Raw genomic sequence first — 20,668 nt, 5'->3', positions numbered from 1 at the left:
ACTCATAAATATTCTATGTAACATTTGCCACTAATGGTAATTATTGTTCTCTTTTTTTTTTTGTATATACGTTTGCAGTTGGAATTTTGGCTCTCTTTGCTTCTAACGTTCTTGGGTTTCATCCCTGGACTGGTATATGCGATCTTCGTTCTCACCAAGTAGGATCACAACAACCATAACAAAAACACTGGATCCGTTCTTTTTTTTTTTCTTTTAATTTCTTTTATAAGTTGTTATTTTGATTTTCAACAACGTTGCTTTTCAGATTTTTTCGTTTATGGATTCAGTTTGTATAATGTTTAATCTCTCTTGTTTATCTAGCAAACTTTTTGCTATGTTAGGTTTGTAAATTCTAGCAAGTTTCCCAAATTGTTATGATTTAGTTTGTGCAATGAGGTTTGAACTTAAAAGTTCTGATGGAGTCATCGATACACACAATGTACTTATGCGGATAATCATAGATAGATAAACCGGTGTACATAAGTTTATGTAGCTACTGCTATTCCGATTTGAAGATTGCCTGAATCAAATACGGTGTGGTAGGCTCCCATAAAGACATCCCCAATAATCCTGTATAGACACGACAGTCTTGGCATTAGAACACTTAACACTAATGGAAATAAAACCTGTAGAAATAATCCCAGCTTACCAGAGAGGACCAGTCGGTGAAGGCAAGTCGTAACCGGCAAACCCGCTTATGCACATCTCAGTATTTGAGAATGCAACTCGAGTTTTGAGAATGTACTAATACAATCAAAACAGCAAATAGACTATTGATATATAAACACTTCTTAGCATATTTTTAGGTAAAATATAATTGAAGTCTTTTTTTTTTAAACCTGTTGAGGGGTGAGAGAGAAGTGGTTGCCTCCAATTGTAAATGTAACATCTGGCATGTTTTCGATGTTATTGCAGTCGAAAACTGCCTCGCCTGCGGGACTGAGATGGCTCTCACAAAGCTGGTATACGTATTCAAACACTTTCTCTTTGGTTTCATTCATTTTCAGTTTTGTATGAATCCAAACAACAACCATCTCACAAACTTTACATAGAGCTGATGATCTTTCTTTCTCCACAACTGATTTTATTCCGGTCCTGCACACATCAAGATCGATTTTAATACCGATGTATAGTTTATTTTTCTTTGAATATTGCTCACATACTCTTGTCGGAAAACGCAGAGTCCGAGGTCTTTACACACTTGACGACGTGGCACCTTCAAGTAAACATCAGAAATATAATGATTGATAAGAATACTATGTAATGAAGTATGATCTACAAAACTGAGTAGAACATTTTACCTTTGAAACTAACAGATCCCATATCATTTCTCCATATTGAGAGATAATTTCATTGCACTCAGCACTTACAACTCCCTTAGCGCCAATTGCGTGGTTTATTTGTGCAATCACGGTCTGGTTTAAAGATAAGTTAAAAATACGTTTTTAAATTTAAGAACTAAAAGCAATGTTTTTCTTACAGTTGGTCCAGCAATTAGTGAAGTTCCTGAGTACATAATTGCACTACAACCTTCCTCACAAAAACCTATGCAAGATAGTTTACGACTTCATGACCCGCACATGACTAAAACATTCAGCATATGTAATTTAGCTGATGAGCTGATGAGCTATAGTTTTACCAGTTGAGTTGTTATTAACGAAGATATCGCCCATGTTAAACTGAAAAACATGAAAATTCTTAATGTTAGGTTAGGATCCCACTTCCCACATCAAAAGTGTGACAAGACCAACACTAATATATAAGGGACATGCGCCTACCATGTATTTACCAACACTTTTTTTTTTTTTTTTAATTTGGAAACGTATAGACCAAGTAATGTCTAAATCATAAGAGAAGAGATATAGACCAAGTAATGTCTTCTCACCTGCCAATAGCCTTTTCTAGTGACAGGGACATAGGTGTGGTTGCCTTTGAAGTGAGCCGGATCAACACCGCCAAACACAATCTCACCTCCAACTTCAGCTTTGGTATCACGGTTTAGCCAGAATGAGAAAACTTTATCCTTCACTAGTCCTTGATCCACCATGTTGTACCAAACTGGTACCGCATTTCCGACTGAAATCTCCTGAAATCCTAACCCGAGTAGACCATCAAACTTTGCTAGGAGATAAGTGAGACTCCTTTCGCGTGTAGCTTCGATAAACTCCTGATTTGTTTTTACGGAAAATTTAAGTGTAATGCAAAATTTGATTTCATTACAAACCAGATGAGTTTTTGAAAACACAAATCCAAACCTGATTCTTGACTACAAGATCACCAACTTTCACATTGTCCTCGCTAAAGAAGCCAGACATCGAACCTGACCCATATTTTATTGTACCTGGCTTTCCTGTTACTCAAAATGTGATTCAAAGATGATGAGATTGGCTATATGGTTCTAATAGATTATTAAAAACATTCTTTGTAAATTACATACCATTCTTGGTGTATGTTTTGGATTTGGTGGACTTGTACTTGGGATGGAGATAACAAGTTAGCTGAAGAACACAAACATAGACAAGACAGTCAAGACGAGACAACATACGCCAAACGCGATAAGTAGCATTTTGTATCCAAAATTGTTATTATGATTCTAGTTTGTGCAATGTATCCAACATACGCCAAACGCGATAAGTAGCAAATGGTTCAGACCTCATTGCACAAACTAGAATCATAATACCATTCTTGGTGTATGTTCAAGAACTCACGGATAAGTAGCATTTTGAAGATGGAACCCAAAGATTGGAACTTCCGGTATCGAATAGAACTTTGAATTCTTGTGGAGGCGTTCCGATTGCAATAACTCCATAGTATTGAGCGTTTAAGTAGTTTTTAAGAATCACCTGATGATCATGGTCACTAGAACCACCTCCTAAAGTAGCAAAAGAATGGTAATAATCTGTGGGATGTTGTGAATGTGAATATTTCAGCTTACTGATCACTCTGCTGGCTCTTATATCGTCAAGCTCAAGCTGTCTCTTCTTCAGACCAACACGAAACAGATTAGTGGAGGTTGTTGGATGAAGCAAGATTGCTAAGAGACAGAAACAAGTGGCTTGATGGATAAATTTGTTTCTTCGTGCTTCAGAGGAAACCATCTTTATCCTGTCATCATCAACAAAATATTTTAACTTAAACTAGACTTATAGTTAGTCATGGAGAATGCTGGATTTAAAAGTGAAAGAGATGCTGGATTTAAAAGAGTCATGGAAAAACAAACCTCAGTAGACTGGAGAGGAAAAAAGCCACGCCAGAAGGCAGACTATGAGAGGAGGAGCAAATCCTTAGTTACTGATTTTTTTTTTCTCATACATTGTCTCTCTCATTCATTATCCTGTACATATTTTTCTTTGTCCAGTGAAAATCATTGGTTTTTTGGGGTCGAACTAGATTTTCATCTTGTCCTCTTCTATTATTAAAAGATAAAATGTTTTTTTTTTTTTTNTTTTTTTTTAATAAATTTATGGTATATGCTATCATCGTTCTTCTCACCAAGTGCTAGGAACCACAACCAAAACAAACAAAAATGGTTCTGTTTTTTTTTTTTTTTCTTTTTTCTTTTATAATTTGTTCTTTTGTTTTTCAACAATGTTGCTTTTCAGATTCTTTTTTCATGTTGCGGTTATGGATTCAGTTTGTAATGTTTGACCTGTCTTGTTTATATAGCTAACTTTTTGCCATGTTAGGTTTGTAAATTTTAGCAAGTAGATATCCAAAATTGTTATTATGATTCTAGTTTGTGCAATGAGGTCTGAACCATTTTAGGGATCATAAACGGGTTTGGAAGATTGATGATACTATTACATACGTGATATAAACTCCTAGTTGTATGAACATTATATCTAAAGACTGATGATTTTTTTTATAACATTATAGGAACGTACGTAACTATATTATCTTAAAAGTTCTGATAGAGATTATTACATGGAGTCATTGATACATAACATACTTATATATGCGGATAACCATACATAGAGAAACAGGTGTACATAAGTTTATGTAGCTTCGGCGATTCCGATTTGAAGATTTTCTGAATCAAATACGGTGTGGTAGGCTCCCATAAAGACATCCCCAATAATCCTGTATATAATTAAGAGACAGTCTTGACCTCAAAAGACTCTTAAACCAAAAATGGAAAAAAAAAATGTAGAATCATCCCAGCTTACCAGAGAGGACCAGTCGGTGGAGGCAAATCGTAAGCCGAAAACCCGCTTATGCACATCTCAGCATAGCCTACTCCAGTTTTGAGAATGTACTAAACCATCAAAAGCAGCAAATAGAATATTAATATATGAACACTTCTTAGCAAAGTGTTAAGGTATATAATGTAAGTCTTTTTCTTAACTTGTTGAGGTGTAAGAGAGAAGGGGTTGCCTCCAATTGTGAATGTAACATTTGGCATGTTTTCGATGTTCTTGCAGTCAATAATTGATTCACCTGCGGGACTTGGAAGGCTCTCACAAAGCTGGTTTACGTATTCAAACGCTTTCTCTTTGGTTTCATTCAGTTTCAGTTTTGTTTGAACCCAAACAACAGCCATCTCACAAACTTCACATAGAAGTGATGATCTCTCTTTCTCCACCACTGTTTTTATTCCCGTCCTGCATACATCAGAATTTATTTAATACCGATGTGTAGTTTGCTTTTGTTTGAAAGATTGCTCACATACTCTTGTCCGAAAACGCAGAGACCGAGCTCTTTACACACTTGACGAGGTAGCCCCTGCAAATAAACATAAAAAACTTTTCTGCTATACTGATGAAGAATGTAATGTGCAAAACTGACGATAACATGTTACCTTTGATACTAAAAGATCCCATATCATTTCTCCGTATTGAGAGACAACACCCTTGCATTCCGCGCTTACGATGCCCTCAGCGCCAATAGCGTGGTTAATTTGCGTGATAACAGTCTGAAATGGAGACCAATTTTCAATTAGACAAAATATGCTGTCAAGTTTAATGACACTATGAGCATCTTCATTGTCACTCTAAAGACACTCATAATTAAATAACAATAAAATTAATTCTTAAAAATCTTTAGACACCCACCAAAAATTACGAGTAGAGAGATTAAGAGATTAAAAACAAATGATTTTCTTACAGTTGGTCCAGCAAGTAGTGAAGTTCCTGAGTCCATAATTGCAGCACAACCTTGCTCACAAAAACCTAGGCATGATAGTTTACGATAATCATGACCCGCACATGACTAAAACATTTAGCATATGTAATTTAGCTGATGAGCTAGATTTACCAGTTGAGTTGTTACCGACTAAGATATCGCCCATGTTAAACTGAAAAACATGAAAAAAAACTTATGTTAGGATCTCACATTAAAAGTGTGACAAGACCAACAATAATATATAAGGGACATGCGCCTACCGAGTTATATACCAACTGTTTTAATTAATTTAGAAACTTATATATAGTGTCTTCTCACCTGCCAATAGCCTTTTCTAGTGACAGGGACATAGGTGTGGTTGCCTTTGAAGTGGGCCGGATCAACACCGCCAAACACAATCTCACCTCCAACTTCAGCTTTGGTATCACGGTTTAGCCAGAATGAGAAAACTTTCTCCTTCACTAGTCCTTGATCCACCATGTTGTACCAAACTGGTACGGCATTTCCGACTGATATCTCCTGAAATCCTAACCCGAGTAGACCATCAAACTTTCCAAGGAGAAAAGAAAGACTCCCTTCGCTTGTAGCTTCGATAAACTCCTGAATGGGGAAGATTTAAGTGTAATGAAAGTGTGATTTCATTACAAACCAGATGAGTTTAGAAGGGGAAAAACAAAAATCCAAACCTGATTCTTAACTACAAGATCACCAACTTTCACATTGTCCTCACTAAAGAAGCCAGAGATCGACCCCGACCCATAAGTTATTTTACACATCTTTCCTGTTACTCAAAATGTGATTTAAAGATAACAAGTTTGGTTATATGATTACGTACTATATATATATGGTTCTAGCTAATAGAGTATTAAAAACAATAAATATCTATATAGATTACATACCATTCTTGGTGTATGTTTTGGATTTCGTTGACTTGTACTTGGGATGGAGATAACAAGCCAGCTGAAGAACACAAACATATACAAGACAGTCAAGAAGAGACAACATACGCCAAAGGAAAGATAACAAGTTCAAGAAACTCACAGAGAAGTAGCATTTTGAAGATGGAACCCAGAGATTGGAACTTCCAGTATCGAATATAACTTCAAATTCCTGCGAAGGCGTTCCAATTCCAATAACTCCGTAGTATTGAGCATCCAAGAAGTTTTTAAGAATCACCAGGTTTTGTTCACTAGAATCACCTCCTACAACAGCAAAAGACTGGTAATCTGAGGGATGTTGTGAATATTTCAGCTTTCTGATAACTCTGCTGGCTCGTATATCATCGAGCTCAAGCCGTCTCTTCTTCAGACCAACACGAAACAGATCACTGGAGGTTGTTGGATGAATCAAGATTGCTAACAGACAGAAACAAGTGGCTTGATGGATAAGTTTGTTTCGTGTTTTGGAGGAAACCATCTTTATCCTGTCATCATCAATTTCACGGTGGAAATTAAAGAATCATTGGTATCTCGTTTCTCGTTCTTGATTTCATAAATTAACTTATTAGAAACTCATCAGTTCTTGAAGCAACTAAAAAAGTAAACTCATCAGCCATGTATAGTAATAATAACACAGAGAGAGACCAAAACAGAAAGAGAGATTGGATTTAAAACTTCAAAAGAGTGATGGAAAAACAAACCTGAAGAGGAAAAAAGGCCTGGCCTGAACTTCTCTATGAGGAAGAGCAAATACTTCTTTAGTTACTAATAATTTGGGGTTTTTGTTTTATCATACACTCTCTTATTTTGTTATCGTGTAGATATTTTCTTGGTCTAGTGAAAATGAAAGATTTTTTTTTTTTTTAATGTGAACCATACGGTGATGACAAAGAATGGTTTAAATCTATCTAGATAAACGGTGTGAATAATTGTAGCGGTTAAGGCGGACAAATCCATCTGCCGATTAAACTGCTTTTTGTTTACCATTTGTATTAATTTTAGTCTATAGTAGTACAGTTCAAATAGAAATAAAATCGTAGCGAACCAGTTACAGATCGTTTTTGCTTACAAATACAATTGGACTGCAATGGTTTGCTGTCCACACTTAAAACAAAACGGTCTGGTCCAAGACGGATTTATCTGTCCTAACTGCGGTTACCATTCAAATCTAAAATATTTTAGTTATTTTTTTTTATTTATTTTATCTTTGAATCAATTTTTGTAGTTGAAAAATATTTTTATTTTCTTTCAGAAATTGTTTTTTAATATTAATTGAACTTATATTTAACTCAAATATCTTATTGTTGTAAACCGTGTATCACGTGGAACCGACCATTATTGAGACCGGCCCATTAAGATAGTTTAACAGTTATTGGGCTACCCATATCGGCCTAATTTAGACACGAAGTCGCGCTAGTTAGTTAGCTTTCTCTGATGCTCTTCATCTTCTTCCGTCAGGCTTTTCCGGCGACACAGCTTGAAAGAAAGAGCACTACTCATCACCGGAACGACTGAGATTCCCCTGATTCTGGTATTTTTGTACGCAGATTCATCCAATTTTAATGTCCGTTCGACTTCCTTGAATCTATAAACTAGAGAGTTATTGTGTCGATATCTAATTTTTGAAGCTGTCCTTTAACTGTTCGATGAAATGCTTGAGTGAACATCGTTATCACAAAATCGAGACTTTTCGTTTTTCTTATACTAACTCAAGTTTGAGGGTTTTGTTTTGTTGTTGATTATATAGAGAAATGGCGTTAAGGCAGAAGTTAGGATGGTCAGAGGGAGATCTAATGAGATCAGATGCTAAGCCATGTTCAAGACTGATGAGACAAACTGCTGCCATTTTCACTGTTGGTGGAGCTATTGGTTTCTGGGTTCTCTGCAGACTTCACTATGGTAATAATATATTTCTCTCTTGTCTTATCATTAATAGTTAGATTTGTCTGTTTGAAATATTGGATTTTTAGACGTTTTGGGAAGCAGTTGGTTTTGCCTTGTGCCTATTTGCCATGGCTTGATTCTCGGTGCTGGTTTGTTTTCGTGGATTTAAAATTCCAAGGAACATAGAATAGTTGAGACAAATCTAAGATATGGGAATGTTGTCTCGTGCCATCTATGGGAAATGTGTAGGTCCTAGGATCACAGTGCCAAGGAGTTTACGGTGGGCGGGGTGCGGTGCTGTGTCTGTGAGCACATCTACTGCGATGCTTGTCCGTCTCTTCAGCCCTGAATGTGAACCACAAAACATTGCTGCCTATGATCACATCAAAACCCCTCAAGCTTCACTCCCTTAAACCATCAGTTTCTGGCTTAATATATAATGTGTATGGATCTCATCTTTTGTACATTACGTTGCAATAATAGTGTGCATTTTTCAATGTCGACACTTAACAATACCCAATGTTCCTTTATTTTATTGTGTTTGATGATGACTGTAGCATAATTGGATACTCTTCTCTTTCGATGTAGTCTTCAACTTTATAAAGCTTTTGTTGACAAGGGAAGACTTTTTGATTAAGTTATTGGTTTGGTCGAACTTTTCCCTCAAACTAGTCATGGTTGTTATATATCCACACCTAGCTTGAGCTTTAGCGTGAAACAAAGCTCGCAAAAAGAATATTGAAGCAATGACTTCGTGGAAATACCTGCCAGTAGAAGATGAGTAGGAGTTTGATCACCAACAAATCTCAAGCATAGTTATAATCGACATCAATATGTTTTGATTGTGAGCGAAGAGCTAGGATTTCAGTGATATATAGACAGCATATAAGTCATCGCAGTAGAATGCGACTATATCAGCCTGTGGTTGTTCAATGTTGGGACTTGGGAAAGGGTCATTTCCAACCCTTACAATTTCAATGTGCCAATATCACAGGGAATATAACCTAACCAAGTGAACACTCCAAGCTATGGGGCCAAAGATATGTAAAGAAAGTTAAGTAAATGCTTTGACGTTCTCATGTTATGTTGCATTTTTATATCAATAACTATTATGACCTGTGGGACGTAACTTTTTTTTGTAAGTGTTCTATTTTACTACTAATTTTGTTAATATATTATTTTGTTAATTTTAGTGATTTAGTATATAATTCCGGTATACCATACAATAATTTTTGTTTTAGACAATATTAATTAAATTAATTTGATTCAATATATTTTATATTGGTGTTGTTAAAATATTAAAATGAGGATTTAATTCGTATTGAAGTATTATATTAATGACATTTTATTTTTTAGTATTATCAATTAATTCAATCTTGTCATGTCATATAACCCACCACGTAATATAACTCTTTTATATTATTTTAAATTTTTATTATGTTTAAATATTCATAATTTTAATTTTTTATTAAGTCTAGATATATCAGTTCTAAATTATAAAATTCTTAGAATTTTATAATTTTGTATAAACGGTAAATTTACTATATGTATGTTAGACACACACTTTTTATATTAATTGAGTAATATATGTTCGTTTAAAAAAAAATCAAATCACAATATATGAAAAAAGATTCATTTTTATTAACTTTATGTATTATATGATGATTCACTACATTTAAATTTTAACATCAGAAAGAGATGATAGGAGAATAATTTTTTTTATCGGTAATAAATGTTTTAAATATCTATATTAATTGTAGAACATTCTATATATGAATATTTAAAATATTTTAATTATATTTGGTTACAAAGATATTAGAGAGAGTTAACTAAACTTGTTTGGATATGAATATAGCAATTAATAGTATTAAATGGTAAATGTTTCCAAAAACATATATTTGAACACAAAGTGGTGTAGTTACAGTGGTATAGATTATTAATATGTCAAAATTTTATGATGGACAACCAATATAAATAAAAACGTCAGCAACAGTATTCGAACCTACATGGGCAAAGCTGTACCACCCGTCAACCAAAAAAAAATTTTGGCGGTGGATGTCGAGCGACACCAATAAGATCGATTTCAGTGGATGATGTGTGACGTTTGGGAATCCAGGTGCTTTCGTCTTAAAAATCCACATGATTTCTAGTCATGCCCCGATAACCACTCCGACACGACTACTTGTATATGAAAATAGACCTAGCCATTTATTATTCTCTATCATAAATCTCACTATTTTCACTAGTATAACCATGAAAGTGAAAGTGACAATAGCAATTATTTTTTTTAGCAAAGTGAACGACAATTTGACTTAGCAGTCAACAACGCAAGAAACAAAAATTGAACAAGTGACAGGAGATAGAAACGGAACAAAGATGATGATTTGACTAGCAGTTACGTTCATCTCCTACTTTCCTTTTGCGTCGTTGGTGGTTGATTTGCACTAAGCTTGGGAGATAAGAAGAGGAGCACACAAGAGGGGGGGAGAAACACTTGCGGAGTATATCCGAGATAGCCAGGTTCCCCGACATAGACATTGGGAGCTTCTCCGAGACTCACAGATTTAAAGAAACCGTCGTCTCCAATGATAAAAGCAGTGTGGTACCGGGCACTCTCGGTGTGTAGAAATCCGTCTACATCGAAAACCACGGCAACTTTCTCTTCCTCGTCAATGAAGAAGCTCCCAGAGTTATGGTCAAACCGAACAACATCAAAACTACTACTAGTGAGTAGTAATCTCATATCTACTTTCAAAAACTTGCTCCAGGACACAACACTAGGATCAATCTTCGTGGTAACCCAAATCTCCAATGTTTCAATTGAGTCATCACCCTGCTGATATAGCACAGCGAGCTGTTCTTCTCTAACACATGAGAGGGTCACAATATCTTCACTATAAGAGTGAAACGAAAGAGGCAGACGCGGTCCAAATCTCTCTGTTGTAAAATCAAAACAGAGTAAGAAATCTTCAACATCTTCATCTTCCAATCCAACGCTGGCTGGTTTGTGTATTGAAGCAAAAAAGTCACGCCTTGACTTCTCATGGGCAAAAAAATAAGTATTTCCCTTTAAAGTCACGCCGCATTGATAGTATTCTACCTCCCAGTCGGGTCTGACGTCTAGAATCCTCCATGACTTAGACCCAAAGTCATAGATCTCGAACCCAAAATAGTGTTTTAAATGGATGCAATTATCCACAAACCTCAAGATTTTGTAGTGGTTACGGTTGATGTCGTATCCCAGAGCCTACCTGTCTAGTATGTGGAAACTTGTATTGGGTCCTATCCACCTTGTTTGCCCCAGATAAGGGTTCCACACCACGAGCCTTGATTTGTCCTTGAGGACGCATAATAATAAGCCGTCGCAGTGAAAAACGGTAGATATCTCGACTTGATCAAGTTAAGGTTGATGTATGAAATCGACAATATAAATAATACGGATTTTAATGGGAATAAATCGGAACTGGTCCTTTTATTAACGATGAATTAAAGGTGAGAGTTTACGGAAAATATAATCTAATATCTAATCGCAATTAATACGAATATAAATGCTCTTTTCTCTCTGATTGCCAAGATTTCGGATCCAGAGCTCTGACAATGACCTATGGTATTTATAGTGGACCATCGACCTAGGGTCCCCTCTGTCTCTTCTGTAAATGACGATTTTGCCCTTGCGGCCAAATGAGCCAGATTCATGACTTTAGGCCCTAAACTTCTTGAGAATCTTCTGCTCGAGCCTCTTAGAATGTTGGGGGCGAAGCTCATATCCAACAGTAAAACTACCTACTTTATAGATAGATCAACCAAGTCTTCTTCCTTGCGGCGGAGATGGAATCTGACTGAATAAACCTTGGAATCCATCGTCATGAACACCAAAAACTGCTGCCTTGATGCTTCTGCTTCACCCACAATCCAATCTTTGGATAAGGCGTCCCATAATTTGCTAGTGGATCGCACTGCTGATAGGGATGTTATCGGAACCTTGGTGAGTATTTTCTCCCCTACCAGTTTCGGTGGAAGATCACATATTGTCTTACTACTCATTCTTCCAACTTTAGACAGACGCATCCGCCTCGCAACAAATATCACTAGTTATATATACACTAGTGGTTCACCAAGGGGCAAAATTTTTTTTTTCCTTTTTCTAATTATTCTTGCACCTTTAGGTTATTTAAATTGGCATAATAATTACATTTTCTCCTTTGCTATATATAAATTTCATATTTTTTTGTATTTTTAATCAAACTAACTATATATATTCATATATATATATAGGGGATTGTATAGATACGATGAAATTGTAGATAAATTTACAATTGAGCAGAGCTCTAAATATAATTGTTATAGTGCTTAATTTGTTATCTATATTTATTTAAATCTGATTTATTTACTATTTAAATGGTTCATTTTTAAAAAACTAAAATTTTATTTATGATTGTAAGTACACCACCAAACCATTTGTTATCTAAGATTTACCCCGTGGCACACCACATAACCATTTTTTTTTTACATTATCTAATTTAGTTTGTTTGATTTTTTGTTTTGTTTGCTAAGACATATACTAAATATATTTTCAAAATCTCAGTTTGATAAAACTAACTACATATATATAGTTAGTTATTACCCAAGGGGTTATTACTATAATAGATCTTATTATATAAAGTATGGTTTCAAAAGTTACTAAGTCACCAACTTATGATATTTGTCAATTTCAAAAGTTAATAACTTACCAAATCGTGACACGTGTCAATTTTAAAAGTTACTAACTGACCAGATCGTGACACATGTCAATTTCAAAAGTTACTAACTTATAAGATCGTGACAAGTGTCAATTTTACATAAATTTTTAATTTTATAAGAAGAAATCTTAAAAAAAATCAAGGAATTAAAAAAATTACTAATCATAAAATAAATTATAAAGATAATCTTAGGATAAAGATACATGTAGTTTCTAAAAAAAATCCTTCTACAATATATAAATTTGGGTTTTGAAAGTTAGTCATTAACAAGATTTTGACATGTGTTTAGTTTATATCAATCTGAGATTTTAAAATGTGCAAAAGTTAATATTAATAGGAGGGATTTGAGATTACAAAAAAAACAATAATTTTTTTTAAAACAATATTAATAATGTAAAAAGATAATTTTCAAAAAATTAAAGTTATCAATATGAGATTTTGACATATGTAAAAGTTAATATTTAATAGGAGGGATTTGAGATTACAAAAAAAAACAAAAAACAATTTTTTTTTTGTTTTAAACAACATTAATAATGTAAAAAGATAATTATCAAAAATCTAAACATTTAAAAAAAATAATTATAAGGAGATTATATATATAGAAATATTTCATAAAATTCAAAATTATAACATTTATTTACTTATTTTGAAGTTTAAGTTATTAATTCTATAAGAAAAATCGAAGAGGGAATATGAAAAATACACAGTTAATTATTAATTCTAAAATATTCACTTCTATATAAACATAGATTGTCTCATATTTTTCATCTAACAAAATAATTTATTTAAAAACACTACTTTCAACTTTGTTCTATTAGTAAAACTTTTTTAAGTAAATTTTCTTTATTTTTTTAAACAAAAATTTTCTCCTACTTTCTTCTTTTTCAGTTTGGAATAGGTAAGATTAATATGTTGACCCCAAAAAAATGTAAGATTAATATATGCGTCTTCTTTTTCTAATAATGTACTTTAAAATTTATTGTAGTATTTAAAGATTATTTTATCAATTTATATTTTCATCATTGAATTATTTAAGATTCATATATTACCATGCGTATAATTTTCTATTTTTCTTTAATTATGTCAAATTATTTTTCTTCTAATTTCTCAACTTTGATTTGTTGGTCATAGAACCTTTTTTTGTGCAAACATAATTGTTACCATTCATTCAATCCCAAAGAGAGATAAAGAGTAAAAGCTCATCAACTTAATGATTGGATAAAATAGGATAATCAAACTCAAGCTTACAACAAACATAGATTGATAAATTGGAAAAACATAAATCATTGTTGATAGATCAATAGGAGCTCGGAGACAGAGGCTACATCATGGTGTGTCAAAGAAACTTCCGCGAATACATTAGAAAATTTAATATTAGTTACTATCAAAAGATTTTGTGATGTTAGTTAGAAAAGGGTCTTTAGATAGCTAAAAGACTTTGAACAAAAAAAAAAGATAGCTAAAAGACGTGAATATGTTCTCTGTACACAGGAGGAGGACAAAGCTGAGGTTCTCTCCATGGTGTGGGAGGTTGGACACAAAGTTATCTTCCTAAGGGAGGAAGGTGGAGTCAAAATTCTCTCTATGGTGGACGAGGTTGGACGCAAGGTTCTCGCCATAAGGGAGGCTAGCGGAGCTGAGGTTCTCTTTGTGATTGGTTATACACTATTGTGATGATACATCATTGATTAATATACTATATATGTAATATCTTTTTAGTGATTAAAGAAACTATGCAAAAGTAAACGTATAAATAGTTAGCTTAATGTGTTCATATAGACATTTTCTAGATGGTGGTAAAGAATATATTTGTAACATACAATATACTTAGGTGTAAAAAAACACTTTTAATGGTAACATACATAAGATTTTTGTAAATGGATATAAATCAGTGTATTATATAGCAAAAAGAAAATTTATAAATAATATAGAATAAATTTTAATATATTTTTGTTAGATTTAATTTTATTTACAAAACTTTAAACCCTCACATCGGGCAGGTCCTTATCTAGTTATTTACATAAACTCCAAATTGTAGATGAAATCTACAATTTATAATATATATATATATATATAACTTATTAGTTACAGTGTTGACTTTATAATTTAAGGTGTTAGACATATAGATATATTTGTATACACATTTTAATTTATTTATTTTATAAATATTTAGATATACCGAACTACAAAAAGTAATAATATTTGTTTTTATTAAATCTAACATATATATATATATATATTTTTTAAAAATTTTGTCTCCCATGTTGGTCAAAAGATCTTCAACACTTTGCAATACTCTCAAAGTTGTGCATCTTGTTGGAAGACTCATGTAGTCTATCTTTACCTTTCATGTATCTTTGTGCTTTTAAAGTTGTATGAACATTCCTCTCTTGAGACTCTAGTTTTAATGAAATGTGTTTGAGACTCTAGTTTTAATAAAAAATGTGTATTTTACCTTCAGATATTGTGATTTGAATTTTTTTAAAAAAACATATATTACTCAATTAATATAAAAAATGTGTGTTCAACATACATATATAGTAAATTTACTGTATATAGTAAATCATAAAATTTGAAGAATCTTATAATTTATGACTGATATCTCTAAACTTAATAAAAAGTTCAAAATTATAAATATTCAAACAGATTAAATTTTCAAAATAACACAAACGAGTTATATTACATGACATGTTATATAACATTACATGATTGAACTGATAATACTAAAAAATAAACTATCATTAATATGATATTTCAATACAGGTTAAATCCTTATTTTATTATATTAACAACACCAATATAATATATGTCGAATCAAACTGATTTAATTAAGATTGTAAAAATTGTTGTGTGGTATACCACAAATTATATACTAAATCATTATAATTAACAAAAGAGCACATTAACAAAATTAGTATTAAAATACAGTAAAACCTCTATAAATTAATACTCTATAAATTAATAAACACTATAAATTAATAAATTTTGCTAGTCCCAAGTCGGGACAGTATAAAAAATAATAAAATTCGATAAGATAATAAGATAATAATTTTTTTGAAATCCCTATGTAAAATATGGTCCCAATAGTATCATAAATTAATAATCATGTAAAATTACATACATATATATATATATATATATATGCTGATATAGTAAAATATGTTTCTCTTAAACCTCATATCAATAAAACAATTGTTATATTGTATCTTTAAAATATAATGATATAAAATATTCTATAACATTCCGTAAAGCACGTCAAATTTTTTAAAGTTTTCAATTTCTAAATATGCATCATTTACATTTGGATAGATTGATAGACTATTAAAATACGATAATTGATATTCTTATTCATAAATTTGAATATTTATGTCATGTATATAAGTAAATTTGTCTACAATATTTGTAATTCATTGTCAAAAATATTTTTTAATTATTTCAAATTAAATTCCAATAACATAAAATTTACAACATCCAAAATTTTAATCTTATTCTGCAAAAATTGTCTCAATTCATTATTTTAAAAAATTGAGCAATTAAAAATATACCTATAAATTAATAATTATTAATTTACACTATAAAATAATAATTATTAATTTATTGATAAATTAATATCACTATAAATTAATAAAATGTCTTAGTCCTAACATTATTAATTTATAGAGGTTTTACTGTAGTATATTAACAAAAAAAAAGTTAAGAAAAAAACTTACCCTGTGGGTCATAATCTAGTTCGATTTTATTGTGAGAATGTTAGCATTTATTATCAAATAATTTGTTATTAAGACTTATCCCACAAAAAGTAGTAGTAAATCTGGAGATATTACATTTTTTGAGTTTTATATCTTAATTAGATCTTACCTAATATGATTGTGTCTTTAATTTGTTGATATAATATAGGGATGTAAATAAGTTAGCAAGTCCGATAGAAAATTTGTGTGATAATGAGATGAGATTTGCAAAGAAAAAAAATCAAATATATTTTAGAAAGTATCCAATTTGTGAAATCGGTTTAGATTTATAAAAAAAACCCGACCCGAGAAGGAAAAAAAGTGGCACAAAATTGTACTTCAAATCCTAATTTTTTTCCCGCAACCTACCATCTCGCAAGTTTAGAGTTGTATATTTTTCCGATTATGTTTGTTTTGATTTAGGGAATAATGTTAATGCATATTCTTATCTTGATTCTAATTAGGACTTGATTTTATTTCATTCCATCATCCACGATATACGTATACAGGGTGATTGATATAAGACATATAAGTATTTACCAAAATGTGTTTGCAATTATTCTATCTTAATTATATGTTGCCTAACATGTTGCTGTATTTAATTAGTTCCTATATTATAGGAATGTTGGTTAATATAGTTAATTAGTGTTATATCTCTATTTAATTATATACCAAGATCCGATTTCCGCTGTATTTAATTAGTTCCTATATTATAGGAATGTTGGTTAATATAGTTAATTAGTGCTATATCTCTATTTAATTAAATACCAAGATCCGATTTCCATAATCGAGTTATTATATAATATATTAACAAACCGACCCGTTGGAAAAAAGTGTCACACAAAAGATGAAGATCCGATTTTGTCAAATCGGTTTAAAACTTAAAAAAACCTGACCCGTAACAAAAAAAAATAGATGACACAAATTTGTACTTCAAAAATGTTAAGATAAATATATATATACTAGTATTATACCCGGTGCTATGCACCTAAATTATATTATATTATCTTAATTGCATTACAAATTTTACAAAAATAAAAAAAATGTTAGGAATTTTTATTTTTGTGGTTAATAAACTCAATTTACAATTACATAACACACATTAACTAATTTATAATATGTCGCATTTGTTGTTTGTGGACGATAGTATTTTCTTCTGCAAGGCCGATAAGGATCAAAGTGGGGTAATTTTGGATGTCTTAGGGAAATATGAGGCGTTCTCGGGACAACAAATTAACTTTGATAAGTCCTCAATTCAATTTGGACACAAGGTTGAAGAGGTGGTGAAGCGGGAGGTCCAGGGTGTGTTTGGGATATCGCATTTGGGAGGGACGAGTTCATATCTAGGGATACCTAAGAGCCTAGGATAGTAATAATTCCAATGAAAGTTACATTTATAATTTCATTTGTAGTGAAAGTGTTTTCTCGTTTGTTCGGGATAGACTACAGGGTCGAACAAATGGTTGGACAGCAAAAAAACTTTCCGGAGGAGGAAAAGAGTTCATGATAAAATCGGTTGCCACTGCGGTTCCGACTTTTGTTATGTCATGTTTCCGGTTGCCAAAAACAGTCACGTCTAAACTTACTAGTGTAGTGGCAAATTTTTGGTGGAGCTCGGGACAGTTTGGAGGTATGCATTGGTTAGCCTGGGAGAAGTTATGTGGGAGTAAGCAGTTGAGTGGTTTGGGCTTTAGGAATGTTGATGATTATAACACCGCTTTGTTGGCTAAACAATTGTAGCGGCTGATTGAGGCACCAGACTACCTTTTTGCACGGGTTTTCAAAGGCAGGTATTATAGGAACTCTATTCCTATGGATCCAATACGTTCATACTCTCCTTCCTATGGGTTGCAGAGTATCGTTTCAGCTATATCTTTGGTAAACAAAAGCCTGATTAAACGAGTTGGCTCTGGAGAGTCTATATCTATATGGACTGATCCATGGATACCAACTCAATCCCCAAAACCAGCTTTGAGCAAGGGACCCTTTCAGGACCTTTCGTTAAAAATATCACATCTCATTGATTGCCAAACTAATTCTTGGCGAATGGATATGCATGAGCATTTTATTCCGGAAGATGCTGTTTTGATCGGGGGTTTACCATTGGGTAGTTCTCAATTGGAAGACTCGTTAGGTTGGCATTTTACGAAAACCGGTAGTATACGGTTAAATCGGGGTACGATGTGGAATGTTTGTCAAAACAGAGGTCTTCTCAGGTTACTCGGTACGGACCGGACATCACCCCTCTATTAGCGGGAGTTTGGAGGGTGGCCTGTCCACTGAAGATTAAGCATTTTATGTGGCAAGTCTTATCAGAATGCATATCGGTTTCGGCAAACCTGACGCGGCGAGGTTTTGCATGTGATTCAGGTTGTGCTCGATGTGGGGCTGATGAGGAAACAGTTAATCATGCTACTTTTTGGTGTCCGCCATCTCGACAGGCTTGGGCTTTAGCTCAGGTTTCGGTTGGTCCAGTTTCTTTTTTCGACGGACTCCCTGTATGCCAATGTGGATCATTTCCTGGGTTCGTCCAATCCGGGCTCCCAAACAGCGGCCTTTCCTTGGATTATGTGGTATATATGGAAGGCTCGAAATGCTCGCCTCTTTGAGAATCTTCTGGAAAAACCAGAGGATGTTGTTCGGTTAGCGTTGGGGGAGGCGTCTACATGGTTGCAGGCTCAAACAGAGGATGTGGACGAGGTTTTAGCCCAAGGCCCCAACGATTCTAGTGTTCGGGAACCGGGGCGCGTAGGTTAATTGTCTACTGTTTTCTCAGGTTATCGGTATTTTGTCGATGGATCGTGGAAAGCGGAGGATGTTTTTGCCGGTGCAGGTTGGGTGTGTTTATTCTCCCAGGACTTTTCGCCGACGAGGGGCGCCGCCAATTTCCGATGCAGCCTCTCCCCATTGCATGCGGAAGTAGAAGCCTTTGTTTGGGCTCTGCGGTGCTTGATTGGTCATGACTTTCGAGAGTTGGCTTTTTATATAGATTGGCTCAGACTTGGTGAAGATAGTGTCTTCTCCTCAGGACTGGCTGGCTTTCAAGATATACTTCGATGATATCAAGATGGACAAGGAGGAGTTTTCTTCTTTCTCTTTATCTTTAATTTCAAGAAATGCTAATGTAATTGCGGCTTCTTTGGCAAGCCACGCGCGTACATCTCTGTACCATGTTTTGTTTGTAAACGATTTTCTTCTCATTGGCTCTCATGAGATGATCTTTTGTTGTCCTAAAAAGATGCCTTAAATTGTTGACTTAGTAAATATTCTATTAAGGTAGAATCAAGGAAGATAAATTAGAGATAAGAAGATATAAAAATTTAATTTTTATTTGGTTGTAACATAGAAACAATTTACCTACAATACAAAAAAGAAAAGAGTTCCTTACCAAAACATGGTGTAATTAAAGATCAGTTGGAAGCAAATCTTTGGAATGATGTTCTACTTTCACAAACGTTTCAAAGATGAAGATCTTAACTTCCTTTGACTTTCTCAAAAATGGCTTTTCTCTCTAGTTTTTAGTGATAATTGGAGACAAATCAATGGAAAAATAAAAAAAATGGAATAGAGAACTGATACCGGAGAAGAATAGAGATTTTTAAAAAATAGTGAGAATGGTAGATGAGTCTAAGCATGACTCAATTTATAACCTAGATAAAAAAGATTAAAACCATAACACTTGTTCGGCTATCTTTATGTTTCAAGAATTATAAAACATTTTCTGAATGCGAAACAAATTTTTTTGATATATTTTATATGCATATAATATTCGGTTTTTATTATAAGATTATACGCATGTAGATGATTCAACATAGTACTATCGATTTTAAAATTATGTAAAAGAGTAGTAGAAAAAAGGTGAGTTAATTAGTAAATTTAACGTTGTCATGTTGTGTTGCATTTTCATATCACATTTGTATTTTACATAAAAATAATATGAATGAAAACCAATAAAGGCTCTATAACCTAACAATACACAATTTTAGAACTTACACGCACAATAGATGAAAACGTGAACGGCAGGATTCGAACCTGCGCGGGCAAAGCCCACATGATTTCTAGTCATGCCCGATAACCACTCCGACAAGTCCACTCTAATACAAAAATAGACCTATCCATATACTATTCTCTTTCATAAATGCTGGTGTTCAGTGAGAATTGTGGATGAGTCTAAGCATGAATCACTCGATTTATAATCTAGATAAAAAGATTAAAACCACAACGCTTGTTCGGCTCTCTTTATGTTTCAAGAATCATA

At 33.1% G+C, this 20,668-nt stretch overlaps 4 protein-coding genes and 1 non-coding gene across 8 annotated transcripts; 1 reads left to right on the top strand and 4 right to left on the bottom strand.

Moving 5' to 3' along the window:
• LOC104759012 (aspartic proteinase A1-like) lies at positions 351-3,339 on the bottom strand. 2 transcript variants are annotated; one of them, XM_010481986.2, is made up of 12 exons: positions 3,221-3,338; positions 2,709-3,105; positions 2,438-2,498; positions 2,256-2,350; positions 1,886-2,167; positions 1,640-1,679; positions 1,481-1,545; positions 1,302-1,415; positions 1,164-1,216; positions 840-1,095; positions 650-744; positions 351-570 (listed from the first exon to the last, which is right to left on the bottom strand). In XM_010481986.2, the coding sequence occupies exons 2-12, from the start codon at positions 3,096-3,098 to the stop codon at positions 486-488; spliced, it is 1,536 nt and encodes a 511-aa protein (XP_010480288.1). In that variant the 5' UTR covers positions 3,099-3,105; positions 3,221-3,338; the 3' UTR covers positions 351-485. The 2 variants fall into 2 exon arrangements, with proteins under 2 accessions (XP_010480288.1, XP_010480289.1); XM_010481987.2 differs by lacking the exons at positions 1,481-1,545; positions 1,640-1,679 and having other exon boundaries at positions 3,221-3,339.
• Positions 3,871-6,870, bottom strand: LOC104759013 (aspartic proteinase A1). Its single transcript, XM_010481988.1, has 12 exons — positions 6,761-6,870; positions 6,163-6,544; positions 6,021-6,081; positions 5,808-5,902; positions 5,440-5,721; positions 5,254-5,293; positions 5,104-5,168; positions 4,799-4,912; positions 4,670-4,722; positions 4,346-4,601; positions 4,167-4,255; positions 3,871-4,080 (listed from the first exon to the last, which is right to left on the bottom strand). The coding sequence occupies exons 2-12, from the start codon at positions 6,535-6,537 to the stop codon at positions 3,996-3,998; spliced, it is 1,515 nt and encodes a 504-aa protein (XP_010480290.1). The 5' UTR covers positions 6,538-6,544; positions 6,761-6,870; the 3' UTR covers positions 3,871-3,995.
• Positions 7,462-8,566, top strand: LOC104759010. Of its 3 annotated transcripts, none has more exons than XM_010481983.2 (3): positions 7,462-7,590; positions 7,807-7,958; positions 8,193-8,566. In XM_010481983.2, exons 2-3 carry the CDS (start codon positions 7,811-7,813, stop codon positions 8,354-8,356), a joined length of 312 nt encoding a protein of 103 aa, XP_010480285.1. In that variant the 5' UTR covers positions 7,462-7,590; positions 7,807-7,810; the 3' UTR covers positions 8,357-8,566. The 3 variants fall into 3 exon arrangements, with proteins under 3 accessions (XP_010480285.1, XP_010480287.1, XP_010480286.1); XM_010481985.2 differs by having other exon boundaries at positions 7,462-7,598; XM_010481984.2 differs by having other exon boundaries at positions 7,462-7,623.
• On the bottom strand, positions 10,330-11,987 carry LOC104760092 (F-box/kelch-repeat protein At1g24800-like). Its single transcript, XM_010482941.2, has 2 exons — positions 11,793-11,987; positions 10,330-11,190 (listed from the first exon to the last, which is right to left on the bottom strand). Exons 1-2 carry the CDS (start codon positions 11,985-11,987, stop codon positions 10,345-10,347), a joined length of 1,041 nt encoding a protein of 346 aa, XP_010481243.1. The 3' UTR covers positions 10,330-10,344.
• TRNAS-AGA lies at positions 20,422-20,503 on the bottom strand. Its single transcript has one exon. It is a non-coding gene; the product is annotated as a tRNA-Ser (tRNA).

Source organism: Camelina sativa, chromosome 17, assembly GCF_000633955.1.
Source record: "Camelina sativa cultivar DH55 chromosome 17, Cs, whole genome shotgun sequence".
In the NCBI taxonomy this organism is placed as follows: Eukaryota; Viridiplantae; Streptophyta; class Magnoliopsida; order Brassicales; family Brassicaceae; genus Camelina; species Camelina sativa.
This window is presented reverse-complemented; position numbering and strand designations above follow the sequence as displayed.